This window comes from Callionymus lyra, chromosome 4 (assembly GCF_982586985.1).
Source record: "Callionymus lyra chromosome 4, fCalLyr1.hap1.1, whole genome shotgun sequence".
In the NCBI taxonomy this organism is placed as follows: Eukaryota; Metazoa; Chordata; class Actinopteri; order Syngnathiformes; family Callionymidae; genus Callionymus; species Callionymus lyra.
In genome coordinates, this window is record NC_141821.1 from 35,745,992 (window position 1) to 35,766,635 (window position 20,644).

General features: G+C 41.2%; 2 protein-coding genes across 2 annotated transcripts; both read right to left on the reverse strand.

The window, feature by feature from the left end:
- Positions 1-1,566: 1,566 nt before the first annotated feature.
- On the reverse strand, positions 1,567-10,197 carry aspnat (aspartate N-acetyltransferase). The gene is made up of 3 exons (XM_087790054.1): positions 9,802-10,197; positions 8,860-9,024; positions 1,567-2,632 (listed from the first exon to the last, which is right to left on the reverse strand). Exons 1-3 carry the CDS (start codon positions 10,079-10,081, stop codon positions 2,265-2,267), a joined length of 813 nt encoding a protein of 270 aa, XP_087646180.1. The 5' UTR covers positions 10,082-10,197; the 3' UTR covers positions 1,567-2,264.
- On the reverse strand, positions 10,100-20,479 carry LOC148082793 (uncharacterized). Its single transcript, XM_087790233.1, has 20 exons — positions 20,457-20,479; positions 20,341-20,393; positions 20,181-20,270; positions 19,569-19,696; positions 19,366-19,506; positions 19,237-19,305; positions 19,012-19,182; positions 18,860-18,956; positions 18,572-18,789; positions 18,371-18,515; positions 17,810-18,015; positions 17,627-17,744; positions 17,362-17,567; positions 17,191-17,308; positions 16,971-17,134; positions 16,827-16,906; positions 16,656-16,771; positions 16,456-16,590; positions 10,514-10,688; positions 10,100-10,436 (listed from the first exon to the last, which is right to left on the reverse strand). The coding sequence occupies exons 1-20, from the start codon at positions 20,477-20,479 to the stop codon at positions 10,100-10,102; spliced, it is 2,790 nt and encodes a 929-aa protein (XP_087646359.1).
- Between the last annotated feature and the right edge of the window lie 165 nt (positions 20,480-20,644).

Sequence of the window (20,644 nt, forward strand, 5' to 3'; positions counted from 1 at the left end):
TGTCAACAAGCGGCTACTGTTTGTTGACATTTCCCTTTGAAGTTTTGATTTTAAAGTACATGTTCATATTAATATTTTAGTTCCAGCAATTTACCAAAATACTTGACAGGAAACTCAATCATTGATCATATAAGCAAACCCTTTGATTCGTTTCAGCTATTGTTGGCCAAATTATCTGTTAAAATTAGGAAATTAAAACAACAATTAGACTCACAAGTCCACAGTAAATCCGACTCCCCCAACTTTATAAAAGTTTTATCTAATGATGCCATATAGCGGGAGGAAAACCCCCTGGAGGTCCACTTGCATTTTAAGATACATTTCATGCAGATGTTACATTTTTTCAAAGATTGTTTATCTTGGTTGCTCATAAAAATGCTAATATCTTTCTATTTTTTTATGCCATATTTATATACCTGTTTTTTTCTCTTGACTTTCCGGGGCAGGCACCGTACACACACCGGGTATAGAGGCATGCCACATTGCATTGCTTTTGCATTCTGCAGTGGGTTAGCTGGCGGGCAAGACGTCATCGACATAGTGGTGAGTGTCTCGATTTATACTTCATCGTGTCAGGGTTACATTCACATTCATTAATCATCTCGAAAGCAGACAAGAATTAGTCTTCCCACTATGCCAATGACACCTTAACCAGGATGCAGGTCTGGGGTTTTAGGGGTTGAGCAAGCTCATTAAGCAATGCATCATCTGGCAAATAATGCAAGCGCTGTCGCACATGCAGAGATGGAATGGGGGTTGAGGTCAAAGGTCAGTGGAGTGTGTGCTAGGATAAAATGAGTGTTAAATTGTGAGGTTGTTGGAAAAAATTGACTTGTTTTTATCTTTTTTTTTTTTTGCAAGAAAAATTGTTGGTAGATTATAAAGATTTTATTTTTGCATGGTGGTTAGACACAGCGACAGCTGCCAAAGTAAATGCCTTCGACAGCTAAAACACTTGCTACAACTTCAACAGTTTACAGAATTAATAAATGATTTGTATTAAATGCAGTTTAAGTCAATATATCCTCATTTTGTGCTCAATTATCTTCTGAGTGTTTGACGGTATTGCTAATATGAATAATCAACCCAAGCTGCCCCCAGTCTTACTAGTGTGCAGTTGACTCTATAGTTAAGACAAAAATTGCATATTTCCTTGTTAATTTTATGTTAAAAAATGACCTAGAATTAGTCAAGAACTAGAAAACCCCAAAGCATTTCCAATTTTCGATCAGTAAACCATTTCTCAGTACATGTATAAAGCAGTGATGTTTAGTTTGATTCACTCCATAAGGTTGTTTGTCACATAAAGCAAACGGTCATGCAGTCGAATGTCTGACCATCGTCTGCTCAAACACACAGAAAAACACATTTTTCTCATCACTCACACACAAATCCATGCATAGTTTTTCACTTTGCGATGTGTCACTGTGACGTTCTCCACCCTCTGATCACCTCAACTAATTAGAGAGCATCGCCACAACTCTCAGCACAAATAGATGGGAAGGCAAGGCAGGGAGGGATGTTTCAACTTGGTCAAATGACCAGAGAGGAAAACAAAGAGCAGGATTGTTGGAAGATGCAATGTGTTATTTGTGAATATCTTGTCCACAAGGCACACAGTGTATATTCCAGTATTCATCCGCTCTTCTTCCTCACTCTTGGGGTCGGTAAAACACTCTTGCTGTGCTTGAATATGTTGTCTCAACAGTCTGGCCAAAAAAACACATGGCTAGGTTGTGTCTATGTTTTGTCCACATCTCTCAAAAAAAAAGAGTAAATGACAGAAACGTCCCTCTTTAAATAAACCCACGTGCACTTTTTACCCACCATTCCATATTTTTTCTTTTCTTAAACCTGTAAGATATTGCAGGTAGGAGCATTGGGTAATGGGGGAGGGGCAACAAAAGACAAGGATCATTTTTAAATGTATTATTGATCATCACATGATTTGTAAAGGGTGGGGGAGGCTGCCAGCTTCTTGCCTTAAACAATTTAAACTTCAACAAAGAGAATGAGAGGATCAAAGTTACTAAAATAATGTAATGAAAAAAAGGAAAATGGAAAGTATCATACACAAAATTGGAATGACAAAAGACACTGTTAGTGACTGATGATTAAAATGTATTGTTAATAAGTACTATCTAATAGGATCATAAATAAACACTGTCAGAGGTAAGGATGTGGTCGTGGTTCTCTGCTAAGGGAAGGACGTTGCTCTCTCTCCCCCTCTTTCTCCATCTCCAATTTTCTTCCCATCAATCTCCTCACTCCTCACGAAGCTGCAGGCGGTAGCGGCTATGGCGGATCTGGAAGAACAGCCTCTCCAGTGGCGAGCGGCTCATCCCGGGAAGCCGGTGATCCGGGTTCTGGCTTGTTTGACGGAAGCCTAGCGACTCGTACAGCTTGTGAGCAGCTAACTTGACAGCAGTCGTGCCGAGGACCACAGCGGCGTAGTTGTTGCGCACAGCGAACTCCAAAACGCGCCGACCCAAAGCCTTTGCGATGCCTTTGCCGCGGTAGCACGAATCCACCGACATGCGGCGCAGCTCGACCGTGTTGTCATCTTCTCGACCCTGCGCTGCCACCATGCCCACGACACGTCCGTCAAAAACAGCTACCCAGAAGGATGAGCCTGTAAGATAATGAGGAGAGATGTGTAATCATCAAATTATACAGGCTAATTATACATTCAATTTTATGAACCTTAACAAGATCTAACTCCAGTTGCCATATTAAATTCCTAAAAACTTTAATAAGTAATTATAAATGGTGGTTCTTAAATGGCAGATGAACCTCAAGGGTCACTTGAAAGTACTGAAGAAAGTTAGATGTTATAAATGTATACTTGGTGCTCAAGGCACCTGCAGTAATACATTTTATTTTCTAAAAAAAAAACTAGAGATGAGCTCCAGAATAAGGGGAATAGACAAGGGTGCAGCGAGATGTGTCGAACCAGACACTAATTGTATTAATAACATTCACAGAACAGAGTGGTCACTCAAGGCTCTTATCCTGGCCAAGCATGGACACATACTAAGAGTTTAAAAACAAAGTAATCTTTTGGAATGAAATTAAATGTGTCCGGCTAATCCAAGTCACCTTGCAGCCATATCAGCTGATTCTCGTTTGGTATGAAGTCAACAAGGCAGAATAGAATTGAATGAAACATCTATGGAAGTCAGATTCTATGAAGTTGTATGTTGTTTAAAACCATTAACAACCATGGTGCCATATTGTATGGCACCATGGTTGTTATATGCTAACTGGTTTTAACAATGTCTTTAAGTGGACAGTTATTTGCTGCTCGGCTAGTTGATTGTGGGTAATTCCACTGTAAAATCTTAAATACATTAAATATTCCCACTTTATAGTTTGGTTATTGGTTCTGTGGATTTTGTACTGAACCATTTAAGTATTGAAAAAGAGTAAATATCACCAAATTCAGCATCATATGTTACCTTTCATCATTTGACGATATAAAGGGATTTAACATGGTTGGGAAAGACAATGGCTAAGAGAGGAAAAGAAGAGTTATAAGAGAAGACGTGAGCAAGAACAGAATATGAGGATTAGAATGCAAAGGGAGGATAAAGCAGAGAGGAAAAAGGGAAAGGACACAAACCCTCTGGGAAAAGTTGATTGAGTTGAAGTACTATGTAGACAATGTGGTGCTTTCACTGACTAGACTTAACCAGAAGAAGTTAGCTAGCATCTGTGGATGTGCAAAGCAACCCTGAGATGAAGTTTCATTAAAGCCAGATGCCAGAACTCAGGGTTCAAGCGCTGCTATATTCTGCAGCAGAGGGGGGTGAGTTCTGAGTTCTTCTGCAAAGCCCTCTTGACCATCTGACTAAATTGATCCAGTGCCAAGAATAAGTCGGAGTCATGCATGCCATTTTACCAGACTGTGAATTACTTATCGCTGAATCTGAAATGGATCATGGGGATCAGCGAGTCAGAAAGCATATTGAAAAATGTAGCCGGAGATATTGCATCTCTGTGTTTCTGTGCCTCTTTAAACGCTTTTCTTCCTGATGACCACGAACAACTCTAAGCTCCTGGCGTTCCCAGCTTACGGATATTCGGGTCTGCGGCAGTCTGCTAGGATTTAGAGATCATTATTTTTCTGAGAACTGCACTTCCAGGAGAAAAGGTAGACCCCTGGAAAGAGCAGGGAAGTAAGAGTTGTTTTTTAAAGTCAGCTTTAATAAAGTCCTATTTTTCCGCAAATTTGTGAGTCAGAAGATACATAATATTTATCACTTGTATAGCTTCAGAGAGGAGCCAAAACATTTTATTCAAGAGGAGCGCCAGAGGAATCAAACTTTTCACAGCAGACAAGGGTCTATCTTCAGTGGGGAGAATTGGGAATGTTCTCCCAGGCAGTGTCCCTCTGCATGGGTATGTAAAGTAACAAATAAAATGTTTCAACCTCGTGACAATTTAAATCCATTCACCACAAATCATTGATTTTCCGAATAATTGGCCAAAAATATGTTCACGTTATTGGATCATTTCAGTGGTTGAGTTTTCTGAAAACGACTTAAATCGTTACATTTTCAAATTGTCTGAAAGAGAACATGGTAGGAATCTTTCTTTATTAAATCTAATTACATTACACAACTCTGACTGAATTTATTGTCTGAGGAAATTATCTGAAACGACTGATCAGACTATTAAATGGACCCGGATATTGGGACATAAGCTCAAATGTTTGAGCGACTATGGTAAAAGTGACAATAATTAGTGACTGACCATGAAAGGTGTCTCATAGGATGGTAAAAAACAACAGACATAACATAACATTTACATTTATTTAGTTACTAACTACAACTCAAAGAGATTGCGTTCACAGAGATTTGTATAAGTGAGATCATGAGTCAGTTTGTGGTCGCCACATAGTAATGGCTGACAATTTTTTAATCTGGTATATTAAATAAAACAGTAAATGTTACAAAAAATGAAAGAGAAAATGACATAATTGCAATTCATTCCGGGCTGGGTTTTATTTTAGAGTAACACCACTAAAAAGGATCCATTGTTGAACAAAGGAGGGAGGAGCATTTAGCATGAATTCTAACAGGGAAGTAACGTGATGAATACAGAAAGTCTTTAAACAGATCACAGGACACACGTTCAAACTAAAAGCTGATTAGCCCAGTTAAAGTACATGTTCTAGAAAATAAATGTTATTATGGGCTGATGTAGGATAATTATTACCTGGCTAAGAATGCACCGACACTCGCAAGCGTTCTTTGAGGCGTCTAACAAAATTATTGATATCTTTGTAACGAGCACTAAAAGTCTAACTGAGTTCATAAGCATTTAGTCTCTTTGCCGCATCCCTCTTCGGCACACTGAGTGAGATGTCCTGAAGACTTGTGGGAGGAAACCCTGAGCAAGCGTTTCAGTTGATCCAGTTTTTGGTCTGATCTTGCTGAGTGAAGAATTTCAGTTAAGGCCTTTCACCCAGCTGAACCTCAGGGCTAACATGTGACTGTGTTTTTTTCTGTGTCACCAGTAACCAGGATGAAAAGCTTTGGACATTATAAATAACAAAAGTACGATGTGATTGTTGCTGGAAGTCTCTTAAAACCATCACATTATTTATTTATAGGAGCCCTAACATTTGCCATCACATTGGCCCAAATGTCAAGCCTGCCTGAATGAAGCATTTATGAATTGACACTAGTTTAACTGTGATGTCTCGCTTGCTTGTTGTAATTTTACTTTGGTCCTGCTTATCTAGGTACATGCAAGAATATTTGATGCTCATTGATGAGCCTTTTAAGGAATAAAGCTCATCTCTTAAGGGATTGAATTTTCCTCGACTGGCTTCGCATTCCACATTCCACCGAATGTTTCAGACATCAAAGTGGGGAAAAATGCACTTAAATCCTTCTCTGGTATATTGTCCTGCTACTTCAGTGTCTTGTATTGTCTCTCTATTGATAAGTGAAACCTCATCTGTGGCCAGTAGAACTACTCTGAATTATTAATACCCAACTTCACTTCCTTAAGTTTATAGATGTACACATGTTAACGTTCATGCACAGCACGGCTGAGATTTGCCTGATATGCCTATGTGAATTTCCCATAACTTTATCTATGAGCCAGTGATAGCATTACTACATTTATAATATTTTAATTTCTGCAAATAATATAGAATGGAATTTTGATAATGAATCTTAGTAAAAAAAAATAGTTTATCTTTTGAAATTATTAAAAAAGTAGATGCTTAAATATTATTATTAATTTTATTTGTTTATTCAACACATTTTTAATCACATTCAACTGTTTTTATTACACAATTCCAATAAAGGAAAGACAACTGAACCTTCAGGGGCCAAATCACCAACTAATTTTATGTGGCCCAGTAGATTAATATTAATATCATGATCTACAAAGATGATACTTGCAATATAGAGTAAAACTCATGTTGGAGAAAATTAATTTGATTACATACTTTAGGGTGTACTGGACAAGGACCAATGGGAGATAAAATATACCTACATCAACAACTTAACATAAGTCATCTTATAACCCCAAATCTTTAATTGTCAATCCTTCCCATAAAGCCCCTATAATCACATGACATCTAAACCAGCTATTAACTGTAATGGCAGTTAAAACAGATGTCAGGAACCTTTAATTACAGGATAAGTTAAAGCATGTATAATGATTTAGATGAGAGTATTAATCTAGTGTACCACCACTAGAAAACAGTCTGTGAGTATCTATGGCTTCTTTTCTTTTCCAATGTTGCTCAATGTTTTCTTCAGATATATTAACATATCCTCTCTCATCAAATCAAGCTATATCATGGCAGTTGCCTGGAAAGCTGCTGACTGATCTGAATTCAGGCACACCCTCTTAGCAGGTGTTATGATGGTCTCCTGCCTCTGTGAGACCCTGCTGTGGTCATGATGTCTCATTAATGAGCCAGTGAAGCTGATTATACAAGTCGCTAATGTTGCCCTCATTTAATTATATTCACTTTTTTCTGCACTAAGCTGCACCAGAGAGAATGATGGATCCTGCAAGAGAGTGCAAAGAAAGTACCTAGATAATTGCTCTAGAAGGATAATGTCTTCATGAAAATATGCTAGAAAAGATCCATGTTTTATCCAACTTTGCGCACAAGACTGATTTTTGAACCTTCTTATAACATCTCATAACCTATACTAAGCTCCTACCTGATGGCGTGCCCAAGACTCTGGTTTACAGAGCTTACTTTTTCGTATACCTCTGGGCTTAATCTTGCATGTTTTGGCAGTACTCGGGGCCCAATACACTGATGAGTTATTTACACACCTAAAACAGGAGACGGCAGGCTAAATCTGTCTTCTATTTGCTCAAGATTCAACAGTGAAGTCTGAGTGCATTCCGCCACCGAAGATCATCGACAAGCCCCCGATGGGGCAGCCGTGCAAACAACATTCTGTCTTGGTGCGGGTAAATACGCTCATGGAGCCTCCTTCCATTGCACACAGGCCACAAAGCTGCCACTATTTTCTGCATGGTGTTCAAAGACCAACAGTTTTTAGTATTGATGGCAGGGTTAACTCAATGCTTCGATATCACATGTCTTTCTTATTTTTAAACTACTAGTAGGTTTTTTTCTTCATGCTATTGACTATTGGGGCGCCAATTTGCTTCACAGCTTCCTCACCCACACAAGCCTACTCACGCACAGGGCCAATAAAAGAGATGACAGCTGGTCCTTAGAAGCAGCAGAGTGAGTGATCACAACACACACAGGGGATTAATGTATTGATTGTTGTCGTCACAGGATGTGAGCAGGGATCTGAGGCTGCTTTCACTTCTCTACGAAGGTTCTACTTCTGCATGAAAGCCACGGTTCAGCCACTAGTACAAACACTTGGTCTGTCTTCGTCTATATATACACACCCAGACACATGTAGCAATAGTGCAATAGTATTTCCCAGTAATCAGGGTTGAATTTATGTCCATGTTTGCCTCATGAGTTTATAAAATCTGCCTTTTTCATCTCATATATTTGTTTTACAAAACACGCTATGGACAAAAATATTCTCTAGGTCACATGAGTAACTAAACACAACAACTATACACAAAATAAAACATCTGAGATGCCTCTTTATCAAGGATGCCTGTTGTTGCCCAGGTGTTCCTGTTCGTTTTCCAAATATCTAATCATGACTATTGTTCATGGCCAGTGGTGCTTGACCCCCTCTAAACCATCCTGGGCCTGCATCAATAATGGGAGTGCTAAATTGCAGTTGTGAATGCAGTGGATTACCCCTCCACATGACCAAATATCTACGAGCGACACACAATGAAGGGCAATTGACTGCCATAACCTGCGTTTGATCAATAACCAAGATGTTGAGGGCCGATGTTGGGAAAGTATTCTAAATTAGTGGCTGTCGTGGAAATCCCAGGAGTTTACTGAATAACAGTGGAATTACTTTTTTCGAATTAGAGGCTTTATTGAGTGAAACAAGCCCCGTGGACACAAACTACACTGCAGAAAAGTGCATCAGCAGTTTCCTTTTCAAGATCAATAGCTTGACAAGCAGCCACACACCTTCTTCTCTCTCTAGAGCCCCAGTGGAGCTTCAGAAAGTGGGGGTAGAAAATACAGGGAGGAGCAAGGAAATGGAGGTGTAAGATGGAGAGGGAAGAGAGAGAGAGAGAGAATGAGAAAGAGAGAGAGCGAAGATGATGCATTTTTGATGACCTGCCACTGCATGACTGGTCAGACAAATGTCTATCTTTAATGTTTGATTAGTTTTAACCAGAAATAAGGTCCCCTGGCGAATGCTAACAAATGAAACTAACTCAAACTAGGACATTTAAATGATCCTGTCGTCTTACCTGAAGGTTTCATGTAATACGCCTCAATGTCAGCCATGTCCGTGTGCAGCGCACAGTCCAGATAATTGTGGATAACTTTCTTGCTGTAGTAGTAGCGCGCGCCCATGAGAAATATTGGTGCGCAGCATGTCAGCGTGAAGGATTTGGTCATGAAAAAGCACATTACTATAGAGAAATGGAAGAAAAATAAACGAAACCTGTCAGAAAAGAGAATCACATGTTGATTTGGGCAAAAACTTGATCCCACACAGACAACATGAGACAGCAAATTCAACAACTTGGTAAACAAAACGGTTCATTTCTTTTTCAGGATTGGTTGACAGAGAGGTAAATAAAAAGAAAACCATTACGGTGGAGGAAGTTTAAGGAAACATAATAACATTTATTAATATATTGAAATCATTTTATTGTGTTTTTTTCTCTTTTTTTTGCAATTCACTACAGTGCAATCTGTTGTGGCGCAATACAAGCCTCTGGAAACTCCAGTGCGCAGATGAGACTCAAATGTGTCTGCAGAAAAGCAGGATTCTGTGTGTAATCCAAGATGGATGTGTCTGTAGTGAGACTAGAAGTGAGGCGGTTTGTGCGCGACTGAAGCAGGCAGACATCAGTGCGTGTCTGGCGCAGAGGCGGGGAGCTCCTCAAGTGAGTATGTTATGTTTCTGGGGTGGCGGGGGCAGGGGTGGGGGTACATGCGCGCACCCTGCTGGCCAAACCTCACAACCATTCACTCGTTCATTCACCGAGCCGGCGTTTCATCACATCACCGGCACACATGCAGCCCTGGGCCATGCCTTTTGTTGCAGGGCGTGCAGCATTCCGGGGGGTCTCTTGTTGCAACGAACTGCTGCTTCATACGAACCTCGACGCTGAGCATGAATGTGGCTTCGATTGAATAAACACTCGTGGAAGACACAGACGAGTCGCCTCGATGTGACTTACCTGTCAGAAGAGCGTATAAAAACTGGGTCCTGGGCTGGTGTCGGAGCCCCCTGAACGCGGTGTTGGGTATCCTCTCCATGATCCCCTCACAAAAGATGCGCCGCACCTCCTCTTCGTCCGCGCGCTCGAACTCGCGGATGAAAACCGCGTCTCTCCGCACATCCTTCTGCTCGCTCGGAGCTCTCCACAGGATCGACTCTTTTTTGGTCCCGGGTATAGCATCGTGTTCATCCGCAACAATTTTAGTCTCGCAAACCATTTTGGGAGACGATAAATGCATGCAACTGGCCGCAGGAAACTACTGAGAGGAAAGAGTGGAGATGGATGTGGTTTTTTCTGATCTGGAAAATAACTTAGGGGGGCGATGAAAGGGGTGAGACGATGGGGGTCTGCAACCCTGAGCCTTTTTCTGACGACCACAGTTACCGGCGTTCAACTCGCCGTCTTTATAAACGGATGGGCGGGTAGGCTCGTGCAGGGGGGACGGGGGGAGCTCTGCGCGCTGATTGGCGCAGACGCAGCGCGAGCAGGGCGGGGCAGTGCGGCTCTGCAGCGCCACCAGGATCTGATCCAAGTGTGGAGCTCTTTTGTGGGGGATTCGAGTTCGTCGAGTGGGCTTGTCTTTAGATGTGCGACTTGTAAGACGGTCGGTAACATACGTTAATGTTCACGGTGTGCAAGAAAGGCACCATAACATGTCCTGGTCAGCAACCCACGCGCGTCTATTTTTGGATCCCTGTGTTGGATCCTGAAGCCATCGGTGGCTCCCCAGCCTCCTCCAGCACATGACTGACAGCTCTGCTGCACTGCAGTGATTCCTCCATGGCTTCCCCCAGTCTGTCTCTCTCTCCACTCCAGCCCCACCATCACACTCCACTGCTCGTAAACTTCAACACAAACGGTCGTTCGTCCGTCGCAAGAGCGCTCGATTAACCGGAATAGAAATGTCGATCCTTTGTTTCTCCCCCCACCCTCCTCGACGAGCGTTCAGTCTTCATTGACGTGTTTGCTCGAGATATCTTAAATCTTTAGAGTATTCATAAAGGATGACTTGCAAATGAGTAATATAAAAGGCTCTCGGGAAATCATTGTTCCTAGACCACGAATTCAAAATAATTCTTAAATGCCCCCTTTAAACACAGGCTGCTTATAAGGAACTGTCTTCCACCAAAAGTTTCTATTGTGTGCTGCTTCTAGCCGCAGTGGTCAGTACCTCTGCGGCCAGGTCTTATTCATGTAACATCAGCAGAACCATGTTTTTTGGTGTTAAAATGTCAGTAGAGGAATATGTATGTGTTTTTGGCATTCAATATATTTTCATAGCTACAAACTAAGCTCTTCACCTGCTTTAGAAAGACTGTACAATCTATTGAGTCGATTTAAATGTGTATCTATATCATTCATGTTTGTGTTTTACCGTCACATCTGTGTTCATGACCTGGAGTATAGGTTTTTATGGTACCGTAGAATTTTATTTTCAAATCTGAGCTTGGATTTACGTTTCATGAATGAGAGCCTGTGGGTTTAACATTTAGCTGCTGATTTTGAAAGTGATTCATCGCTGGCCATTTGCCAACATGTGTTGTGACTCTGCATGCTTGGGACCTCATTCCCTCTGAAATGGCTTTGGTTTTTTAACAGACCTAAACATACCTTTATAAATACACTTGAACAACAATGGAGCAGGGTGTGAAAGGAAAAACATCACAAGAGACTGAGATAATCACTTAGCAGAAGTTTGAAGTCGATCATGTGCTGATGTGATGAACGTCAGCACATGATCCGACATCATGATGTGGCCACACAGTGAGTCGGACTGAAGCTCACACCAATTCTGAACAGTACCGTAGATAACCAATTGCCACAATCCAAAGACTGCCATGACAAATCATCGCGTTATTTGCCACTCTTGTCAAGTTTGACAAAAATCAAGGTTTCCTGGCTTCAATTTTTACTTTAAGAAGTGGTTCAGTCATATACAATTCAACAAATAAGAGAGACAAAACAACCAACAATTACAAATTGAATCTCACTTTGTTCCATTATGTTTTGATCTTGTCACGTTTACATCTATTTAGCTCAGACCAAGAGGTCTTCAAATAATGATTGATACATTCACTTCCTCAACTTATTTCCCAGAATGAGTTACAATAGATATAAATAAAATAAATTAATAAATAAAGATATAAATTGAGTCTGTGGGTCCTCAGGTAGCATCAGTCTTCTCAATAATGGTATTGTGCTCCATAATCTTCATCCCTTGTTGTTAAAGAGAGTCAATGTTTTTATTTCAATGTGTAAAGTCACACAGTAATTTTTTTTTCTGGGGCAACAACATTCTGTATTAATTTCCCCACGTCATCAACAGCTATCATCTTGACACAGGCTCGCTGACGTTGGCATGCCAACAAGTGAGCTTTGTCTGGCAGTCGGTGCAGATTTCTTAGAAGTATAACATTAGTGATAGTTTTACTGCTCCAGGGTTTAAACATGTTTATAATCTTCTTGGCTCCCCACCCAGCCGACCATCTACTTGAGATGTAAAACATGTGAGTTGACTCATTAAATGGGCTGAAGGAAGCAACATTTGACGGGTAAGAAAAGCAGTCATTTTCCTAAATCAACGTTTTTACCTGTTTATCCTTACTATCAGTGTTTTAACATGTGTATCTCATTAAAATCATTTAACATGTTCAGCTCAAGCTCATGTTAGTAGAACCAGCCAGTCAATCATAATCTGATACCAGACCCAGGTAAAAATCCTCAAGCAGAAGCCCCCGTATAGTTCTGATAATCTTGAATTTGACCTGACTTTTTCCTCCCTCGCAGCCGAGGACAACCCCCATCCCTTTTCTCAAAAAAGGTCACACCACTGCTGGATACGCTGCACCCACTCTGACCCCTCCCCGAGTGTCTGCAGTTGAACTGGAGTAAGCACACAACTTCGTAGCGGGAGTCTCCCGCCTCTAGTTCCACAGAGGCACATGCAGGGCTTTTTTTCATGGTACACTTCTCAGAAACTAGAGGTGGAAATGAGCTCTCAGTCATTTACTCAGTCTATTGTGTTAAAATAGTTAAACCAGAGAAATGATAAACTTCCAAGAAAGAGTCAATTAAATAGACAGCTTGACTTTCATCAACCTTTGTTAGTAATATTTCATTGTAATAACTTAAGCTCTGTCAAGTTTTTGGGAATTACTGCGAGTCAGCCAATATATGCAGGAGCAAGGGGTGAAATCAAATGACTGTTTCTTCTTGTGGTCAGAGATGAAAATAGAAGCCGCGAAGGATGCAACAAGAGACTCGTATAGAATAATGATTAATATCTAGTTTATATAGAGTTGATGTTTTTTTTCGTTTACAATGAAAGTCTACCTATAAAATGACTTTGCTGATTAATTTCAAGACTGAAATTGTGGTTACATTTGCAATTTTTTTGCGACATTCTTTTTTTTTCCAAGAGTACACTAAATGAGGGAGGCCTGCTGAAGGAATAAAAGACTGCACAAGTCCTCGAACCCTCGTTATGGTGCTTATTCAGATTTATACCGCCATCATCTGGTCACGGTGCAGAAGCACATTTCGTTACATATCTGCGTCACACCTATAAGCACCCTGGATTCATTATAAATCGAGTTGTGATGTCTTAATTTATTTTAGGTGAACACCTTTTACTTCAACAGCGACTTTTGTCATTTACCCAGACAATTGATTTAAAAATATTGTGAATGTTTTTGCATATTTGTGATACATTTGTTATCTCATAAATGAGTGTCTTACACAGCATCTAATAATGAACTTTATTGCAGTTTGGCTAATTGTGTAGTCACAGGTGTTCTCCATAATAGAGAATACATTCAATAAGCAATAAAATATCATGGAAATATAGCATGACATTGATGTTTGTCATTGGTCTATTAAACTTAAAAACGAATAATTGTATTTACCAAAATGCTTTTATTGATCATTTCCATCCCAAAAAATGATACAAACATCTTACAGATTACCCTGCGTTCCATTTATGAATGTGGTCATCCGTGGACGGATCATTCCACCTGATCACTGAATTCAGTTTTCAATCCTCAACAAGAGGTGAAAGTCTTCCAGAAGAAGTTTCGGCAACCAGCCTTTCTCTCTCTGAGTGGAAAAGGAAGTTGTCGCCGCATCACCTCCTCGCCGCTCAGCAGTTCTTCCTCCATATCAGAAAGTATTCCGTCTCGGTTAGCATTCATCAGTTCATAAATATATCTCCACAAATGGTTCTTGAGAAGAAAAATGGAAACATGAGTGACTTCTAATGTCTTTCAAAACCAAGGTCTGACTCACCTGGCTCCTCGTGGGATCCGCTTCCAGGGAAGTTCCCAGTATCCATCTGGGTCGAGCATCATTGACCGGCGAGAAGAGCAGAAGCGTCAGGATCAGCTGCACCAGAGAGCGGAGCATGGCCTCCTTCTTGGACTCCCTGATAGTCTATGTATTGAGGTGGCTGCAGATCCAGAACCCTCCAGTTACAGAGTGTGATCGATGAGTGGGATTTGTCGAGTTAATGTATGAGAATCTTCATCAAGTCCTCCTCATCCTCAAGGAAACAAGGAGGTGATTGGTTGAAGAGAAAAGCTGTGAGTAACAAGGAGGTGACGGAGGACCAAGGAAGGTCTTTGCTATATCTGGTGGACAAAATTCAAAATCCGTGTGACTTGTCAGACGTCGAGAGAGCAAAATGCAACAATAAAAGCAAACTTGTTTTAGTCAGGATCAGAAGGGGCAGCACTGGAGGCGCAGCAGGAGGTCTGCTTGTATCACAGTGTTATTGACGCAAAGTGACTCAAATGTTAATTCCAAAGCAACAATCTTGACGTCACTGGAAAATAGAAAAACATTTTAATGAGTCCCATTTTTCTGCCGTTCAGGGTCAAAGTTCAAAGACAAGTAACCATGCGACTTGAAAATGGAAGTCGGTCTTATGGTTTTTATATAATGTTATAGGATCGTTATAAAAGTATCTCCAGAGTTTCATCAAGGATCCCGCTCCTCCTGCGGGAGACGTCTTCAGACAAATAAGTTCCAGATTCACTTGAAAAATGTGCCGGTCAAACCTCCAAACAAAACCCTTGCAAGGTTTGCAATTTCACCTGCTTATCTGTTGAGATGAGGTTGCATTAGTCCTTTAGATCAGTCATGTGAAGTTTGTTTCTGATCTTTCCATCATGACCAGAGGTGATGACAGTGTGATAAGATTTATTTTGTAGTATACCCAATCCTCTTAAATCAGGTTTGTTAGTCAGATTTAAGACAAGATGGCCATTTAATTCGTGAGAAACATGTCTTCTCAACTCTTCCTTGAAGTAGCCAGTGACCTTTTTCCTCTGTTGTACCTCCACATGACGCCGCCTGATGAGTCTGATTACTCAGTATCAGTAATTTCCCTGAAAGTGAGTGGACCTCGGTAGCATGCGTCTAGCTGAGCCGTTCCAGGTCCATGTGACAGTTCTGACACTTTAATTATGACTCGTACACAACAGGGCCCACGTTCTGTCGTGGTCAGTTTACCATCATCACCTCGTCTATTTTCAGGGTGTGTGGACAAGCATGGTTCCCTGCCGTTCTCATTGTAAAGACACGGCACAGGATCGCCAATAAGTTGTGTGTTGGATATTTAAGATATTCGATGTACCAGCATTTGCTGTGACACCATGTATAGCTCACTGATCGTTTTGCAGCCACCTTTGTACACGATGAGAACGTCAGTCAATATTTCCTGTAGTAGTTTAATATTTCATTCTATAGCTTCTAGAAAATGTGACTTGACTAAATTGTAAACTTGCAGGATAATTCAGAATGATTATACATTTCTTTGGCTTCCAGGAAATGTTCTTATGAACACATTTAGGACTTATTACATTTGAGTGTGATGTGATCAATCGGATGTTCATAGTTTTGTAATTGCGTGCTTATACCAGGCTAGAAGCACCAGCTTCTTTAAATAACATTTGATCATTTTTGCACGGTTAGGCAAGAGTAGGATGCAAGGTTTTAGCAGTGATTGACACATTTCTGGCTCCTCTGGGGTCAGAAGTGTCGATGTCATGGAACCACCGTTGCGAGAGAAAGATTAAGACCGTCCGTTTCCAGGTTTATTTTCTTAGTAGCATCAAGTTCCGAGTACATACATGAAAATAACTCCTTACCCAGTACTGTAAAAGTAGTCACGCAGATAGTCGGACAAAGTGTTGTCAAGAATGAACCAATTCCAAAAAGCTAATGTGTCCAGGGTTTACAATATATAATCATTTAAACTCTCCACAAGGTACCCCTTGACTGGGCTACTTAGGCAAAGATTCTTTATACAAGGTGTGGAAGAGAGATTTACACCTTCCTGCTATCCTCAGATTGAATTGATAGTTTAGTGTGCAGCATTACATCTATGCATTTGAGTGAACTTTCAATCTGGATATACTTGCCATTTCCCTTCAATATAATTAACAAAGCCACTAAGAGTTTAGGATACAAATAAACTTTATTATAAGATACAAAAGGTGTAAAAAACAAACTCATCCCTTGACAAGTTTGTTTCTGCGTGCAGGGTTTTTTGATCCTGGAAGCAAAGGTTTCATTAGAAAGGTTTTACTTTGTCATCCAATTAGAGCCACTTACCCTTCTTAGAGATATTCTGCAGGTACCAAGACTTCTTTATATACTGTGGTTTGTAGCTGTATTTAAATGACACCGGTCTCACGACCAAAGTGGGTGCGGCTGTCGGGGTCACCTTTACTGGGAAATACTCCAAACCTGTGGTACAAGAAAATACCTTGTGTAGTAGCAAGTCAAACAAGTGCACATCCGACTGGACAAACCTTCAGTGGGATTTGACTTGATAATGTTTCCTGCACCAACAACATCAGATTCAAATCTGTATGTCGAGAACAAACGTTTCAGGCCTTCCACAGGATAAGTGCACTGAAGAGTCATCCTGCAAGACATTGTTGGTCAATGGCTGCATACAGAGGCTTTGTAGCAATACACACCTTTTTGACAATGTAGTTTTCATACCAGTCTCCTGACCAATGAAAATGTGGTTCTCATAAGTCACATGGTCCTTGCGAAGCTGGAATTAAAGTAGACAGTTATAAATATTGCATATACATTTAAATTAGGAATTTAAGATAGACCTTCACTGTGGAGCCACAGCTGTTCAGTGGGAATGAGAACAGAGTTCTAGTGCTGCGTGACTCTTTGGGAGCACAGTACTTGTCAACAAGGTGAGGTTTAGCTTGAGTCCCAATGTTGAGCGGGAATTCTGCTGCGACCGTCATCCTGCCATCAGTGGAACACACTGAGAGAAGAACATGTCAGTCAAATGTCTTCATCGCGAGAAGAGCCAAAACCTACTGATGAAGTCTTTCGGAGTGAACAAGCAGGTTTTCACCGCTGAACTCTCCACCTCTGAAGTTTCCCGATTCCGCAGCAGGATTTCAAACGTGCCGAAGAACCCGTCCAGAGTAACGTTCTGGAAGGAACAGAGCCTCAAGATAAAGCCTCAACAGGGTCCACAAGACTCACCTGGTAGTCGTAGCCGTGAGTGAAGAGCGGCACGTCGAGCATCAGACTGCTGCTGTCGTTGCTCATGATGTAGGTGTACTGGGCGGCCAAGTCTGCCGTCAGAGCCTCTTCCCCAACACTCACGTACCAGAGGAAGTCAAACGGCCTGTGGTCCAGTTTGAAGCTGATGCCAGACTCTGAACAAGCACCAGTGAAGACTGGAGGGGCTGAATGACACGATTAGCTGCTCTTCCTGCCGAGAACCAACGGACGATGAGCTACTTACAGACAGCAGTCATTGCCAGGACAGCTGTGAAGTGGTGGAACGAGTCCTTCTCTGGTAGCACAGAGAGCGTGTAGTTGATGTCCAGGCTGTGGTGGATGGCTGCATCTGCTTTTGAGAACTAGGACAGACCCGGTAAAGTCAGCAAGTCTGCAGGGGTCAGGATCCATGGAGCTTCAACAGTACCTGCTTAATGACCACCGGGTCGTCGAAGGCCACTAGAAGCGTGTAGCCATGAGTGTTGTTGTGTTCAATGGTCGACACACTGAAGCTGCTGGTGTCTGCAAGTGGCAGTCTGAACTTTTGGCCGTTGAGCTGAACAGAGACCAGCTCCACATCTTCTGGAAGGTCTCCCAGGTAAACCTTGAACACCCGCTCTTCAACAACAGTTCCTAAAATAGAAGTTGCAAAAAAACTTAAATGTGACACCAATCATTCCAATTGTGTAACACAATTATCAACCATTAGGCTATGGTTCAATTGTTTCAGGCTTGGTGCCTCACAACATAAACAGCAGGTATCAAAGTTTGATAAGCTGTGCATTTTGTCTTGAACACCATTTATTGGGAATTACAAGATTATAGTAGTGATACAACCATTCAGCGAGCCACAAAATGACTTGACAGGCCAGATCTGTCCCCCAAGCAAAAAGTTTTACTTAATCTGAACCAAAACTATGTAGACATTGAATAAGTTTACATCCCATTCACAACTTGAGTAACACCAATGTACAGTCTTCAGACTTACGGTTGGCTGTGAATACATGGTATGGCAACAGAGGAGTGGACAGGGACCTGTGGAGATGAAGTCTAGTTTCTGCCTCATTCTCTGAAGTAAGCTCCATGTGAAGGTGGAAAGTGAAGTATTCACGAAGGCCTCCAGCCACATAGCTCTGCAGCAAAAAACAAAACATAAACCATAAAATTGAAACACTCAACACTGACTCACCTTTCGGAAGCCCCCTTCAGCATCATAGGTGACGCTGACCTGGATGGTGTCATTTGTATTCTGGACAAAGTAGCCCATTTGCTCTGCATCATCGTGTAGATAAAGTTCTCCATTGATGCCAATCCTGACTTGACTCCTCTGAAGGGTGGACATAAAGGGGTGCAATACCTCCGGAGCCTCCCACAGAATAAATCCAGAATCATCATACAAGCCTTCATCTGTTGACAGGCCATCATTCAAGTCAGACTGATGACCTACTGAAGGAATTACAGGTTAAAGAATACAGACGCATTGAGCAGGCAGCCACCAGGTCCACCATGAGGACGACCCAGTTTTGTCTGGAGAGCAGAGTTGCATGGACGACCTCTACTGGCACACCATTCACCTGAAAATTCAGTGTCAACAAGTGCAGAGATTGATTGGCACTGATGTCAGATTACCGTAGTGCTGATAGAGTCAGGTTGTCCATACGGAGTACGAAATATCAGCCTTCCATCTGTCAGGTCAAATGCATAGTGCAGATCGTGAGCTTGTGTGAGGTTCATGGGCATCAGTTCCTGTTGGTCTCGCTGGAACATCACCTGCCACTCAGACGTGGCAAAGTTATAGGCCTGGAGGACAGTCCATTACAAACATGTTTTAAACTGGTCACGGATCAAACTAACCGTTTTGATGGATTCCCAGTCATCCTTTATACTCCGTGTTGGACAGACCATGTCACTCCTGACAGATACCTGGAATAAAACATGGCATTAACTTTAGTTTGCTTTTTATAAAGTGCACCAAAATCTCACCTCCATGTAGTTGAGCTCACAGACTAGTTCTCTGGGAGCCCAGGGGAGTGATGGAGAACAGGTTCTGTTAAAGGGATAGGACATCTCTGTGCCATCTTGCATTACGATCAGGTTGAAGTTAAACGTAAACTCTTCATCATCCTGATGGAGCCAAATCGAAGTTTAGAATGTTATTGCATTTCTTCACCACATTCATACTCTACATTGTTGAGAGTGTGACAGCTGAAGTAAGAGGCCCGGAGCTCCACGTGGTCAAGGGTAGAAACAACGCTGATGGTGTAGCCACACTGTGCTGCATACTGGTCAGTGATAAGAAATACACCCATTCCATCTTTAGGCGACACAAAAATGGCCCAACAATTACATTTTGTTTGCAATATATTCAACAAACAACGCTGTTCTTCTCTAATGAAGTACATCTGTGCAATCAGAATGTTGAATTTAACATTACACATATAGGAGATTTTTAAGCTTCACCCAACTTTAGAGGGTTAAATACTTGTTTGTACTTAGGAAATGTATAAATTATTGTAATTTACTTGTCAAAGTGTATTATTGATGGGCTAAAAGGTCAACTAGATCTATACCCTTTGGTATTGTCTGATAGCACAATTCTAACTTTTAGATATTGAATTCAAAATGCTAAAAATTAAACTCACTTTTTGTTTAATTATCGGAAAAATGAAACTACAGAATACATACACATATATACATATAGTGTACAAATTAGACTTTAAAAATTAACAAATTAAAATGATTCAACATTTGAAATATTAAAAAACAAAAAAAACATTTAGGTCTGGACTAGAACTTACCTACAGCCTCAAAGTGAGGCTGACTTTCAGTAAGTGAGACATCAGCAGCTGCCATGAAGTAACGTTCATGACACTCTGTATGAATGTCTCCTGAAATAAACCACATTATTAAATAAAAAAGGTTCAGTCTGATGTTGTTAACAGGATAAAGACTTCTTACCATTGGATAGATCAGTCTTTGCTGTACTAAGCACTGACAGAAGCAGCAGGACACTGGAAGATACAAAAGTTGAGGAATCTCTGAAAACATCTGGATAAACATTAGAAACGGCTCACCTTAGGGTGAAGCCTAAAGCCATCATCAACAAGCGCTAGCAGTGTCTAAAGCCAGCAGGTATGCTAGCAAACTACACTTACAAACCACCACACACTTTGAGATAAAGACTGTGTGTCTCCCACAGTTTTATGCCTCAGAATGTTGCTGCTACACAGGTGCGTTTAGTCAGCCATTAACCAATCACCAC